This window comes from Leptonychotes weddellii, chromosome 2 (assembly GCF_054177405.1).
Source record: "Leptonychotes weddellii isolate Sample4059 chromosome 2, ASM5417740v2, whole genome shotgun sequence".
Taxonomy (NCBI): domain Eukaryota; kingdom Metazoa; phylum Chordata; class Mammalia; order Carnivora; family Phocidae; genus Leptonychotes; species Leptonychotes weddellii.
Window position 1 is genome coordinate 172545895 of NC_138370.1, and position 14152 is coordinate 172560046.

General features: G+C 49.7%; 1 protein-coding gene across 10 annotated transcripts in view; it reads left to right on the top strand.

Moving 5' to 3' along the window:
• The window catches only part of SLC2A9 (solute carrier family 2 member 9), a 196763-nt gene that overhangs the window by 156185 nt on the left and 26426 nt on the right, over positions 1-14152 (top strand). For all 10 annotated transcript variants that reach the window (XM_081812617.1, XM_081812615.1, XM_081812614.1 and 7 more), the window contains one exon: positions 1046-1121. In XM_081812617.1, the coding sequence (XP_081668743.1) occupies positions 1046-1121 (76 nt within the window). The remainder of the gene's footprint in view (positions 1-1045; positions 1122-14152) is intronic.

The window sequence follows — 14152 nt, forward strand, 5'->3', positions numbered from 1 at the left end:
GATGGATGGATGGATAGATGATGGATGATGGATGGATGGATGAATGTATGAATAGATGATGGATGGATAGATGTATAATGGATGGATCAATGGGTAGATGGATGGTTGAACGATGGATGGATGCATGGATGGATGGACAACTTAGGGCAACAGTGAGCCATGCAGTGTACAAGAGCCCACAACACTCCCCTCAATCCTAGATCCTCCTTCAGCAAGACCCAATGGACTTGAACATGGAGGGGCTGCTGTCCCCCCCTCTCAACCCATCACCCTCCACTCTGAACATTTGCTGCTCACCCCTGTGCTCTTCTCGCTTGTGCCTCGGTGTCCGTGCTCATGTAGAACCCTCTCCTGGAACTTTTTTCCTCTCCTTTTGATCTTGTGTGACCCTGGCTTAGCCTTCAAAGGTGAACACAGTTTCCTCCCCTCTCTGAATCTCTCTAGATTGGGCTCAGGTGCTCCAGCACCTCCAAACATGCTCCCCATGTCCCATCACTGGTGACACCATGTTCTAATGATCAGACATCCAGTCTGCTTGGACATCTTTCCATGTCCAGCACCGAGCCACCCTGACCCTGCCAGACAAGTGACAGCCCCCCCAAACGTATTTAGTGACACCAGTTAACTTATCTCATACCTGTCAGGAGAGCAGGGGTAGAAATGTAGTGTTTTACACAATGAGAGGGATTAAGTAAGAAAATTTTTTAAATGTGCGAGTGCCTGTAAAATTTCTCATATTGCCTGCTTCAGACTAAGCACTCAACCAGTATTAGTTACTCATTTATTTACCACCTGCTGTATGTTGAGGACACTGCTAAACTCTTGGGAGGCATCATCTCTTTTTATCTCAGTCTGTAAAACAGGTGGATGGAATGGCCCGGGGGTTATCATTATCCCCATTTTATGGACACTGAAACCAGGGCTCAGAGATGTGAAGTGACCTGCCCCAGGTCATGCAGATGGATCAAGGAGGTGCTGGGGTGAGAACCCAGGTCCTCTCTGCCCCGCTGCCTCCTCCCCTGCCCACACTCCTGCTCTCTTGCAGGACCACGCCCCCTGGATCCCGTACCTGAGTATCGTGTGCATCCTGGCCATCATTGCCTCATTCTGCAGCGGGCCAGGTAAGGCACGCCTCCTTCCTCACCGGCACCACTGAGCTGGGGTGTTCTCGTTGTACACATGGGAGCTTGAGGCCCGGAAGGGGCAAGGCCTGACTGGGAGTGGAGGGGGAGAGAGAGAGTCCCCTACCTGTTTAAATGCAGTGATGGCCTTCATTTCCACCCCACGTATGGGAGGTAACAGGTAACAGGCGCACCCAGAGTTGGGGAGCTGATAACATAGAACAACATCACAGCTACAATTAACAGTTGCGAGAGCGCTGAGCCAGATCCACTAGGTTGGGATGAATGGGAGGTACTCAAGTTACAGTCTGTGCCCACAGAGAAGTGACTGTTTAGCGTGGAGATGTTTATGATAATAATAATAATGATAATAGTAATGTGTGAGATTTATTGACCACTGGGTATGTGTTCGACGTGGCCAAGCACTTGATGCGCATTAAGTCCTTTAAGGCTCGTGACAGCTCCGTAGAAGGCGCCGAGTGAGCTGTGGTGCAGCCACCTGACTCCCAGGGCCCTGATCACCACCACCTTATACTGTAGCTGCAGGAGGGTGGAGTCTGGAGTTTTCTGAGCCTCACTTTCCCCAGGACTCACTTCCAGCCCCAGCTCTGCCATTTCCCTAGTGGGAAAGTCCTCTCCTCTCCTTGGGCCTCAGTTTCCCCATCTATAAAATGGCCCTGCCACTCCCTGGCTCTGTGTCTGTGTCCTCGGGGGTCCCACCAGACAGGGGTCCCCCTCAGCTGGGACTGAGCGCATCTGTCTGGCAGGTGCGGCTGGGGTTATTGTGGTTTCTATGTTGAGGAAAACAACACTACGCTCCTATCAGAACACATAGAACGGAATTTCTGTTTCTCCCTTTGTGTTGCTGCTTTTCGTGGGCCATCACGTTCCATGTCCTGTCACATCTGTGACAGATGAACAGCATCTGTCCGCGATTCCGGACAGCAGGCTATTACAGTGGGACGGCAGACTGGGCTGCAGAACGAGGGGGAAGGGCGTTAGGCATGCACACACACAGGAACACACACCCACGCCGTGTTGTGATGGGGATCAGAGGGCTGAGGAAGACGGAGACTCCCTGCAGGCGGGGCAGCGAACTGACCAGAGGACCAACAAGGGCACATGTAAATGTGTTCAGTCCTACGGGGCCCCCCATCACCCCTTCTATGGGCAGCATTCACGTGGGCCCTGCAGGGGGGCAGCCAGAGGCCCCAGGTGAGGCCTCTGAACACTGGGGTGTGGACCAGAAGGACAGGGCTTACGGGCTGGTGTGCAAATCCCCCTTGAGATGTCAGGCCCAGTGAGTCGTCTCCTGTCCTCTTCATCTAAAATCAGCACCCCCAGGCATACACACACACAGTATGCACATGTGCACACCCTCATGCAGATACATGTACACACACACATCCACACACATGCTGTCACATCATCCTGGTTTATTTGCTTTGTCACACCTTCACCGGCTCATCTGTTTCCTGTATATACTCATTTATTTAATGCCAGGATTGGCAAACTTTTTCTGTAAAGGTCCAGATATAAATATTTTTACAGGCCACACAGCCTCTGTCACAACTCCACACCTCTGCAGTGGGAGTGCAAGCACAGCCCTAGACGATGTGCATTCCTGCCAGAAATCCCTCCATCACTTGAGTGCTTCAATCAATGGGGAACTCACTACCTCACAAAACTGACAGTTCTGTCGTCCGGCATCAGCAAACTACGGCATGTGGGCCAAATGTGGCCCATAGCTTATTTCGTATGACCTATGAGCAAAGAATTATTTTTCTTGTAAATTTTTTTTTTAATTTAAAGATTTTATTTATTTATTTGACAGAGAGAGACACAGCGAGAGAGGGAACACAAGCAGGGGGAGCGGGAGGGGGAGAAGCAGGCTTCCCACGGAGCAGGGAGCCCGATGCGGGGCTCGATCCCAGGACCCTGGGATCATGACCTGAGCTGAAGGCAGACGCTTAATGACTGAGCCACCCAGGCGCCCTCTTGTAAATTTTAAAAGAGAAAGTTTGGGGCACCTGGGTGGCACAGTCGGTTAAGCTTCTGACTCTTAGTTTCGGCTATAGCCCAGGGCCCTGAAATCTGGCTGCACGCTGGAACCCCACAGGTGTGTTAGATTTGTTGTTGATTTTACTCCCATTGTGGGCAAACACAGTTTTCTTCTGATCACAGAGCCTGCTGAGTTTCTGGCGGTTTAGATTCTAAGCTCTCCCTAGCATCTGGGAGCCCCTTAAAGGGAGGCCCACCTACCCTCCCTAATCCCAGATCAGAGGGGCCCCTTACCCTCTGCTCCCCAAGCCCCACCATGGTCACCCAGCTGCCAAGCCTCACCCGCTGTAAGATCGGCCAGGCTTTAGAAACCTCTCTTCAGTTCACATTGACAATGCACAGCTTAAGCCCCAGGGAAATTACCTGTCTAAGGGAGGCTGCCACTTGGGTTGGGAGATCATCTTAACTGGACAGGAGCAGATGTCAGGAGGAGCCATCCTGGGAAAGTGTGGCTCAGAAATGCTGATAGATAAGGGACTGAGAGACTCCCCGTTTGAGGCTGCCCCTCCAGAATTAAAAGGATCATCCTCCCAGGAAAGAAACCAGGAGTTTTCCTGAGGCAGCTTCTGTGATGAGCAAATCAATTCAAGGAGGCTTGACAGGGAGTTGAAATTAGGTGAAGGGAAAGAGAAATGGGGCAGGCGGTTTTCAGCTACATATTTTATCTGTGTGCGTAACCCCGAGGCAGTGGCCGTGACAGCTAATAAATGAGGCACCGTAAAAGAGCTTTATCTTTGAAGGAAAGGAGATGCCACCGAAGCATTTCAGTTACAGTGTGAAAAATCTTATGACATGGAGGCTCTGTGCCTGGCACCAAGTAAAACCTTCCAAGGGAGGTTTCCATGCTGGTGGGGAGGACAGACACACCACCGTCTACCCCGAAACATGGAGTATGGTCACTGCTCTTAGAAAGTCATTCTGCTCTAAGTGCTCCAGAAGGCCAGAGCCACCCTGATGGGATGTACCGAGTGCCTAGTGGCTGGAAAAAGGGCTCCCCTATCGATCATGTTGATTTAATCTGGAAAGACAATTATGGACTCTCAGAAATATAGATGGATAGATAGGTAGGTAGATAGATAAATAGATAGAGATAGAGATATCTATCTTATCTTAAGAGCTTACCTTAAGTAACAGAGGTCAGGGTCCTCCTGGGAGGATATGGCACACTCAAACTGGGATAATTGGAGGAATGTTTGATAACAAGACAAGCTGTAATGGTAAAGGCAGATATAGGGAGATGTCAAAGACCCGATCATTTAGATGATCTCAACATATGACACTAACTTCCAATGTCCACCCCTCCACCTTTTGGCCATGCAGGAAGCAAAACGATTTAGTGAAAGTTAATTCATCAAAAGTCAGCACACTGGAGGTCAAATTGCTGAAAGCCAAATCATACAGAAAAATAATTTGCTGAATTTATCTTATTTCTCTATCTATGGAGAATGTACAGAATTCTGTCCAGAAAAGAATGATTTTTAACAGCTTTTATAGATTTCTGTGTTGTTGTTCACTTTGTCTGCATGAGTGAACTTTGAAGAACTTTCCTCTTTTTTTCTTCGTTCCCTGCTGTTGTGGGTGGAGGTTAGTGGGGAGTGGCATTAAGTATATTCTCATCCACAGTAGGAATACGTGTCTTCCTCCACTCTAAATCCATTTGGTTTCAGAGATTCGTGTAAAAAACAACTGGATTTAGATAGCAAGGATATGTCAACACATTTATCTTAATTTATTTTATTCTGTGTTTGGGAAACAAGAGTGTGGATAACAAAGGTTCAGATAGCCAGGGCTCCCCACCTGTCCATAGACTGGTTTCTCTTACTAACGTATTGTTATTCACTAATGCATTTTACGTCTTTGGCTTTGGCTGTGTTGACCTTGAGCCAACCTTGTGACCTTCCTTAGTCCCTTCTCTGAGCCCTGCTTCCTGGCCAGGAGAGGAGTCAGCACACCCTGCTGCCCCAGCTAATGCACGGGGAGGATGTGGGGCTCCAGAGGGGCCATCTGTGGATGGTTCAGAATGTTGCTGCCCTTTTGCCAAAATCTGCAGTGATTTGGGCAAGGCCATGTCCCTCTGCGGGTCTCAGTTTCCCCATCAGTGAAATGAGGGTCTGACCCAGATTAGGAGTTCTCCAGGGGGCGGCTACCCTTTAGAAACCCCCATCTGTGGTCAAACATAACCCCAAGGCCCTGTCCAGGCCACTGGGCAGGCAACAGGAATAGCATTTTAACATGTTTTCTGAATAATCCTAAGCCGCCAGCCCAGCCCAAACCACTCCTGTCTGTGGAAGCTTCTAGACTTAGTGACCAGCTCCATGACCGCCCAAAGACTCTTGCTCAGTGAGCTAGCCAAACTGAGCCCTGGCCATTGATGTCTCCAGCACAGACCCTCAGGACGATAGTAAAAGTCACAGTAACAGGGTGCCTGGGTGGCTCAGTCATTAAGCGCCTGCCTTCGGCTCAGGTCATGGTCCCAGGGTCCTGGGATCGAGCCCCGCATCGGGCTCCCTGCTCAGCGGGAAGCCTGCTTCTCCCTCCCCCACTCCCCCTGCTTGTGTTCCCTCTCTCGCTGTGTCTCTCTTTGTCACATAAATAAAATCTTTAAAAAAAAAGGTCACAGTTACAATGATAAAGTGAGAGTGTGGGCAGTCATGTACCTCATGGGTGTTTCGGGGTCTGTGCTGGGTGTCTGGCTCGAGCCAGCTCTCTCCGTCCTCACCCCAGCCCCACGGGCCGACCGCGGCTTTCCCAGCGGGCACATGAGGGAGCTGGGGCCCCCGAGAGGCTCTGCTCTCCGAGGTCGCTCGTGGCAGATGCTCCCGAGGTCAGCGGGAGGGCGGTGCTTGTGCTCCTGGCTACTGCAGTGGGGTGAATAGGTCACCCCGCAGTGGATTCGCGTCTGCTCGGAACCTCAGAGCGTGACCTTGTTTAGAAGTAGGTCCTTGTAGCTGTCATTAGTTAAGGATCTCAAGATAAAATCACCCTGGATTGAGGGCGGGCCCGAAATCCAATGACTGGTGTCCTTCCAAGATGAGGAGAGGACACGAGGAGACCCAGAGAGGAGAAGGTGACATGAAGACAGAGGCAGAGATTCGAGTGACACAGGGACAATCATGGAGCACCAAGGACTGCCAGCAACACCAGAAGCTAAGAGAGCCTCGGGACAGCTCCTCATGCAGGGCCTCTGGGAAAATGAACCCTGACCGCACCCCGACTTCCGCTCTGGCCTCCAAAACTGGGAGAGAATACCTTTCTGTTATTTCAAGTCACCAGGTTTGCGGTGATCTGTTCAGCGGCCTTAGAAACTAGCAGGGCACGGAGTAGGCAGGAAACTATTTGCTTACCCCCAGGCAGCTGTAGGGGCAGGGCCAGGGCTTGGAAATGAGGGGCTTACAGCATCTGACACGTAATGCCAAGCAGATGGGTGGAAGGGGCACATTCTGCTTATTCAAGAAGACAAAGTGGAACTTTTAAAATTGATATATTCTGCTCAGCGCTAGGTACTTTGCCTCCTTCACCCTGGTCCTCACAGCACCCTGCAAAGGAGACACCCGATCCCCGACGAGGGCACCTCTACTCTGGGGAGCCTGCCTCGCCCACATCACCCGGTGCACAGGAAGCCCGCCAGGATTTGAACCCACGTCTCCACAGCTCTGCGGTCTCATCTTTCCTGCCGTTCTCCCTTCTTCGCTTTTGCAAACGCTTAGTTTTCCTACTTATCTCTTTCCCACGGTCCAAGGCAGAGTTAATTAGTGAGCTTATCTCCTGAAATGAGTAGGAAAACGTGGCCGTGCTCTTTATGATTTGCTGCCACGTCCTCTCCGGAAAGGATCCTCCCTTCGAAGCAATCTCGAGCAAATGCTGCTCTGGGAAAGAATTTGGGCCCTCCAAAGTGTCAACCCGTAAGCCTGGATTTTCAACAGAAACGTGGAAAGCTCTAGTCCTGCAGTCCCTGAAATGAGTGACAGGCACCCAGCTTCTAGGCTCTTCTGTGGTGTCCACCGGCCGCTGTCTTCCTCCGAGCTGAGAAATCCCTGAGAACCTGGCAGAGGAGTCTGACACTTAACTGATCCTCACAGCCGTGGAGGTGAGAGCCTGACTCTCGGTCTCAGGGTATCCGTTTCCTATGCCTGCTGTCACGCAGGACCACAAAGGGGAGCCTTTAAGGGACAGAAATGCATTCTCTCGCAGCTCTGGAGAGCAAAGTCAGAAATGAAGGTGGGGGCAGGGCCAGCACCTCTGGAAGCTCTGGGGGAGAATCTGTTCCAGGCCTCTCTCCTGGCTTCTGGCGGCTGCTGGCTTTCCTCGACTTGCAGCCACATCCCCCCATCTCTGCCCCATCTTCACATGGCCTTCTCCCTGGTGTCTGCCCTGCATCCCTCTGCCTCCCTCTTACAGGGGTCCCTGTGATGCACTGAGGACCCACACTGATAATCCAGGGTGAGATCACTCACTGAATCACATCTTGTGCCATATAAAGTGACTATCACAGCCTCCAGGGACCAGGAGATGGGGTAAGCAGAGCACCCCACCCCTCCCCTGTGGGTTGGGGGTTCACAACCCAGCAAGAGCCCCCGTCCCTCCTCGACTTCCTCACTCACTGCTAATCTCAAAATGGGTGAAGGGGCTCAAGGGCGGTGAATTAACCTTTGCTGGCCTTCCTTGTGCATCCTGCGTACAGAGACTTTGGCATTTCTGCCTCTGTTGCTTCTTGGTCCTGAGTCCAAGTGAAGCTTGTGTTTGAACGCCCTGTTACCCATGCAATGGAGATGCGAGCGAGGTGGGTGCCAGGCCAGGAGCAGTGACCTCTGCCGAGGAGCGTCAGAGGGCATACAAAGGAGCACGTTCAGTGTCTGGATCTTGAGGAATTAACAGAACGCAGTTCTTGCGGACAAGTCAGGGTGAGGCAGGGCTGTGCTTGATTCCTGAGGCTGCTGCTGCAGATGACCTCTAACTCAGTGGCTGAGAACCACAGGGATTTCCTCTCCTACAGCTGTGGAGGTCAGAAGTCTGAAATCACTTGCACCGGGCAAGGATGGTTCCCTGTGTCTCCAGGGGGATTTGCTGGCTTGCCTTTTCCCACTGAGAGACCACCCACACCCCAAATCTTGTGTCCCCTCCTCAGTCCTCAGAGCCAGCAGCATGGCAACTTCTCTCATCTCTGACCTTCTGCCTCCTTTGTGTAAGGACCCTGTGATTATACTGGACCCACCTGGATTGGATAGAATATTCCAGAATAACCTCCCCATCCCAAGGTCCTTAATTTAATCACACCTGGAAAATCTCTTTTGTCATACAAACTAACATGTTCATAGATTCTGGGGATTCAGATTGGACATCTTTGTGAGAGAGTTGGGGAGGGGTGGGGGGGAATGGGACAGTCAGGTACTAATAGCCTTTCCTAAGGTTAAAAGGCATGAGATAGCAGGCCATATGGGAAGTGGGCAAGTGGTCCAGGTGGCTAGTGGCATTATGGGGGAGCTGGGTGTTAGCAGAGGGGACTAAGAGTGGGCAGGACCAGATTGGACCCCACCTGTGTACTCAGCTTGAATAGTGATTGGATGAGTCTGCTCAGCTTGCATAACCAAGGAGCATAGACCGAGAGGTTTAAGCACCAGCAATGTAGTGTCTCATAGATCTACAGGCTGGAAGTTCCAGAGCGAAGTGCACGCAAGCTTGGTTCCTTCTGAGGCCTCTCTCCTTGGCTTGTAGACAGCATCTTCTCCCTGTATCCCTCTTTGTCTTATGAGGACACCAGTCATCACGGATCAGGGCCCACATATCTGACCTCATTTTGCCTTAATCACCACTTTAAAGACCCCATCTCCAAATACAGTCACATCCTGAGGTCCTGGAGGTTAGGACTTCAACATGAATTTTGTAGGGGGTGTCGAGAGGGGATGACACAATTCAGCCCATAACCGTGAATCAAAGTAAAAATTCTGGAACAAGAAGCCCCCACGGTTCAGGCACTAATTCTACCTCTTACTAACAGTGTGGCTTTGGGCAAATGGCTTAATCTCTCTGGGCCTCACCTGAGAATTAAAGATAACCATAGTATCTACCTTGCTGGGCCCCTATAAGGCTTAAATCCCCCTATTCATTCAAGTAGTTACTGATGGAACCATGTGCCAGGCATTCCTCTAGGTGCTGGGGATACAATAAAAACAAAAGAGACAAAAACACCTGTCACCACAGAGCATTGCTATAGTGGAGGGAGACATAAAACAATATGGAAAGTCACTTATAAAGTGTATAGGAATGGGATAAGCACTGTGGCGAAAATTAGAGCAGGGAATCTGGGTGGGAACCACCTCTGGGAAAGTATTGAATTTGACCTGGGGTTGTTAGGGAAGGCCTCGGTGGCAAGGTGACAGTTGAGCAAAGATGGGAAGGGTTGGAAGGAATGAGACATGCAGATGGTTGGAAGAGCACACCCAGCAGAGGGAAGAGTCCATGCAAAGGCCCTGAGGCAGGAACATGTCTGATCTGTTGAAAGAACAGCAAGGAGGCCAGTGAGGGCAGGGAGTGAGTGAATGAAGAGCGGCTGGAGACGGAATTGATGGAAGACAGGAAGCAGCAGGTTATGTGCCGCTCTGTAGGCCATTTTAAGGACTTCGGGCTTTTTCTTTGGGAGAGATGGCAGCCCTCTGGGGATTTGGGACAGAGGAGTGACAGCTTCTAAGCTCCATTTTAAAAGGATGTTCTTGACTTCCATGTTAAAATAGCCTGCAGGAGGCCAAGGGTAAAACCTGGGAAACCAGTCAGAAAGTTCTTACAGTCATGTGGGCAAATGGCGGTGGCCCCTTGGACCAGGGTGGCAGTGGAGGAAGTGATGAGAAATGGTGGATTCCAAACACAGTAACATTTGTAAGTTTTAGTGGACTGAATGCTTTGGCAAGTTGGATGTGGGATGTGGAGCAAGACCAGAACAAAGAGACTCCAAGTACGATGCTGCCATTGACTGAGGTGGCGAAGGAAGCAGATTAGGGGTCAGTCTTAGACATGGTAGCGTAGACATGACCATTAGCCATCCCAGGACAGGTGAGCTGACATATATAAAGTACAGGCCCTGTCACAGGGTAGCTTGTCTAGAATCCGATGCCAAGATGCAGTTTGGGGTGAGGGATGTTTATCAGGGGTCTTCACCTGTTGAAGGGAGGCATGGGGTGGGTGGAGGGAGAGGTTGGGCTGTGATGTGGGCCCAAGAACAGCTCAGCCAACCCGTAGGGAGTCTGCAGCTGAAATGGCCCATCAGATAGGGCCATGCTGTGGCCCAGGCCTTTCTACCCCGCTGCCTGCAGTCATTGGAAGTGGGCCACCCTGGGACGGGTGTGCGCTGGGGCCAGGTGGTTCTCTACTGACCCTAATGGGGCTGGAGGCATCTGCCAACAGCCCTCCTTCCCCGTAGCCTGATCAGGATGGTGCAACTCCATGCCTGTCGTGTCCACATCCCCTTATCTGCAATTCCAAAATTAAGAAAACTCAGAAAAAACAATTATTTTTCAGTAGTTTGGCACCCAAACCTGACCTGAGCAGATGTGAGCCTCTTTGCTGTCTTTTTGTCCCACTTAGTGAGACTCTCAGTGATCCTTTCCTTAAAGCTCTCTTCCTCCTCAGGCTATGGCAGGTCTGTTTCCTACATCTTCCCCCTCTGGCCGCCCCTCCTTTGTCCCCTCCCACTCTTGTCTTCTTCCTGTCCATGGTGCTGGCACTCCCCAGGTTCTGCCCTTGGCCCATGCACTTCTCACTGCAGACACTGTCCCAGAATGGTCTTCTCCACTGATAGTGTCCATGTCTTCTCTGGTGCCCCCACTCCTGCTCTCCACCTGGACTTCCCTCCCAAGTTCCAGACCCAGGTGTTTACTTCCCTACAGATCAACTCCACATAGAGATCATATGGGCTCCTAAAAACTGAACATGCCCAGTCAGAAATCATCATTTCCTCCCTAAATCTGCTTCTCCTCCTGTATCCCCTTATTTTGATGTATGAAGCGAGCAATGACCTACTTGCCCTGTAGGTGATCCTAAACTCTCCATCTACCTCATCCCCCACTCCCACATAGGCACTGGTTTTGAGGTGGACTCAAAACACCCCTGTCAGGGCTGAACAAGGAAACCAACAAATCTCAGCGGAGTACTGAAATTTGACAATCATTGTCATCACCACTACCCCACCCCACCATCACCACCATCATCATCATCACCATCATCACCAATACCATTTACTGAGTACTTATTTGGGGCCAGGCACAGTGCTAAGTACATTACCCACATTACCTCCTTTAACAAGAAACTCAAGTTAGTTGAGACAGAAAGTGAGGCATTTGCATTTGCACTAGAAATGCACGTGGACTTGGAGTCCACAGGCTGGGGCTGGCAGGGAAACAGACCTGAGGGAGACACCACGTCCGCCTTCATTTCTTCTCTAACAGTGTTAATGACCGGACTCTCGTGGGGCCCGAGGGAATTGGTATTAACCTTATTTAAATTTGCATTTTTCCAAGTGAGATAGAGTTACGTGGTCATGAATCACTTCTCTGAGTGTCAAAAACAAGCTGCAAAAGGGAAAAGTGGCCCACTGTGGTCACACACTGTCCATTATTTAATCTGAAGGAGGGCAAGATTCACCCTGATAAAAGTACTTGAAGGGTTTCCCCTCAGCTCCCCATATTAGGGGCAGGATGGCCAGCACTTAGGGGTATTTTAGGCACCCAAAAGTTGACCCTTAAGGAGCAAAACATGTTGTTCCCCAGAGGGGCAACATGAAGTGGGGAAGGACCTTGGCTCAGAGGTCCTCCTATTGGTTCAAGTCCCCATGCAACCACCAGTGTGGCCTTGGCCTTCTTACCCTTCCTTCTGTCAGTTTCTCCACATGTAAAATGGACCACAGATGTCCTGAGAATGAAGTGGGTCAACATACAGGAAGCAAGTGTGCATGTGGCCCGCGTGCAGACAACTAAAGGGAAAATCTTCCAGGCAGAGGCAGTAATGAAGGCAAGAACCTGCCTGGCAAGTTCCAGAACAATGCTGCCTAATAGAAATATAATTGAAGCCACAAATGTAATTTAAATTTTTCTAGTAGCTACATTAAAAAAGTAAAAAAGGAACTGATAAAATTACTTTTGATAATGTATTGTATTCAGCCCACATATCCAAAACATTATCATTTCAGCTTGGAATCGTTATATAAAATGTGTTAATAGGGTATTCTAAATTTCTTTTTTTCTTTTTTTATACTCAGTCTTTGGAATTGGCGTGTACTTCATACTTACAGCACAGCTCACTTCAGACTGGCTACATGTCAGTCGCTCAACAAGCCCACGAGGCGAGGGCTGCCATGTTGGTGCCGTTCTGGAAAGAGCAAGGACGTGTGTGTGGTGGGAGTGGCATGAGCAGGGGCGAAGGGAAGGGAAGTCAGAGAGTGGGAAGGAACTAAGGCACCATTAGGTCAGCTGTTGGATCCCAGTGCCGTGGGAAAGTGTAGGAGGGTCTGATCGGAGGGCTGATGGGGTCTGATTTCTATTTCAAATGCTCACTTTAACTGCTGTGGGTAACACATTGGAGGAGGTGCACCTCCAGTGTCCTCAGAGACCTGCTCTGCGGTGAATCATTCAATAGTAATAGTAGTAGCGGTGGTGGTAATAGTAGTAGAAGTAGTAGTGGCAGTGGTGGTAACAGTAGTAATAGTAGTAGCAGTAGTAGTGGTAGTAGTGGTAATAGTGGTAGTGGTGGTAATAGTAGTGGTGGTGGTGGTAATAGTGGTAGCAGTAGTAGTAGTAGTGGTGGTGATAATAGTAGTAGTAGTAGTGGTGGTGGTGATAGTAGGAGGAGGAGGAGGAGTAAGTGGTGGTAGTAGTGGTGGTAATAGTAGTAGTAGTGGCAGTAGTAGTGGTAATAGTGGTGGTAATAGTGGTAGTGGTGGTGGTGATAGTAGTAGTAGTGGTAGTAGTGGTAATAGTGGTGGTAGTGGTAATAGTGGTGGTAATAGTAGTGGTGGTGGTAATAGTAGTAGTAGCAGTAGTAGTAGTAGTGGTGGTGGTGGTAATAGTGGTAGCAGTAGTAGTAGTAGTGGTGGTGATAATAGTAGTAGTAGTAGTGGTGGTGGTGATAGTAGGAGGAGGAGGAGGAGTAGTAAGTGGTGGTAGTAGTGGTGGTAATAGTAGTAGTAGTAGCAGTAGTAGTAGTGGTGGTGGTGGTAATAGTAGTAGTGGTGATAATAGTAGTAGTAGCAGTAGTAAGGGTAGTGGTGGTAATAGTAGTGGTGGTGATGATAGTAGTAGTAGTAGTGGTGGTGGTGGTGATCATAGTAGTAGTAGCAGTAGTAGTAGTAGCAGTAGTAGTGGTAGTAGTGGTAATGGTGGTAGTAGTGGTAATAGTGGTGGTAATAGTAGTAGTGATGGTGATAGTAGTAGTAGTAGCAGTAGTAGTAGTAGTGGTGGTGGTGGTAATAGTGGTAGCAGTAGTAGTAGTAGTGGTGGTGATAGTAGTAGTAGTAGTAGTGGTGGTGGTAATAGTGGTGGTAATAGTAGTAGTGATGGTGATAGTAGTAGTAGTAGCAGTAGTAGTAGTAGTGGTGGTGATCATAGTAGTAGTAGCAGTAGTAGTGGTGGTGGTGGTAATAGTAGCAGTGGTGGTCACAGTAGTAATAGTAGTAGCAGTAGTAGTGGTAGTAGTGGTAATAGTGGTAGTGGTGGTAATAGTGGTAGCAGTAGTAGTAGTAGTGGTGGTGATAGTAGTAGTAGTAGCAGTAGTAACGGTTGTGGTGGTAATAGTAGTAGTGGTGGTGGTGATCATAGTAGTAGTAGCAGTAGTAGTGGTAGTAGTGGTAATAGTGGTGGTGGTGGTAATAGTAATAGTAGTAGCAGTAGTAGCAGTAGTAGTGGTAGTGGTGGTGATAATAGTAGTAGTAGCAGTAGTAGTGGTGGTGGTGATAGTAGTAGTAGTAGTAGTGGTAATAGTGGTGGTAG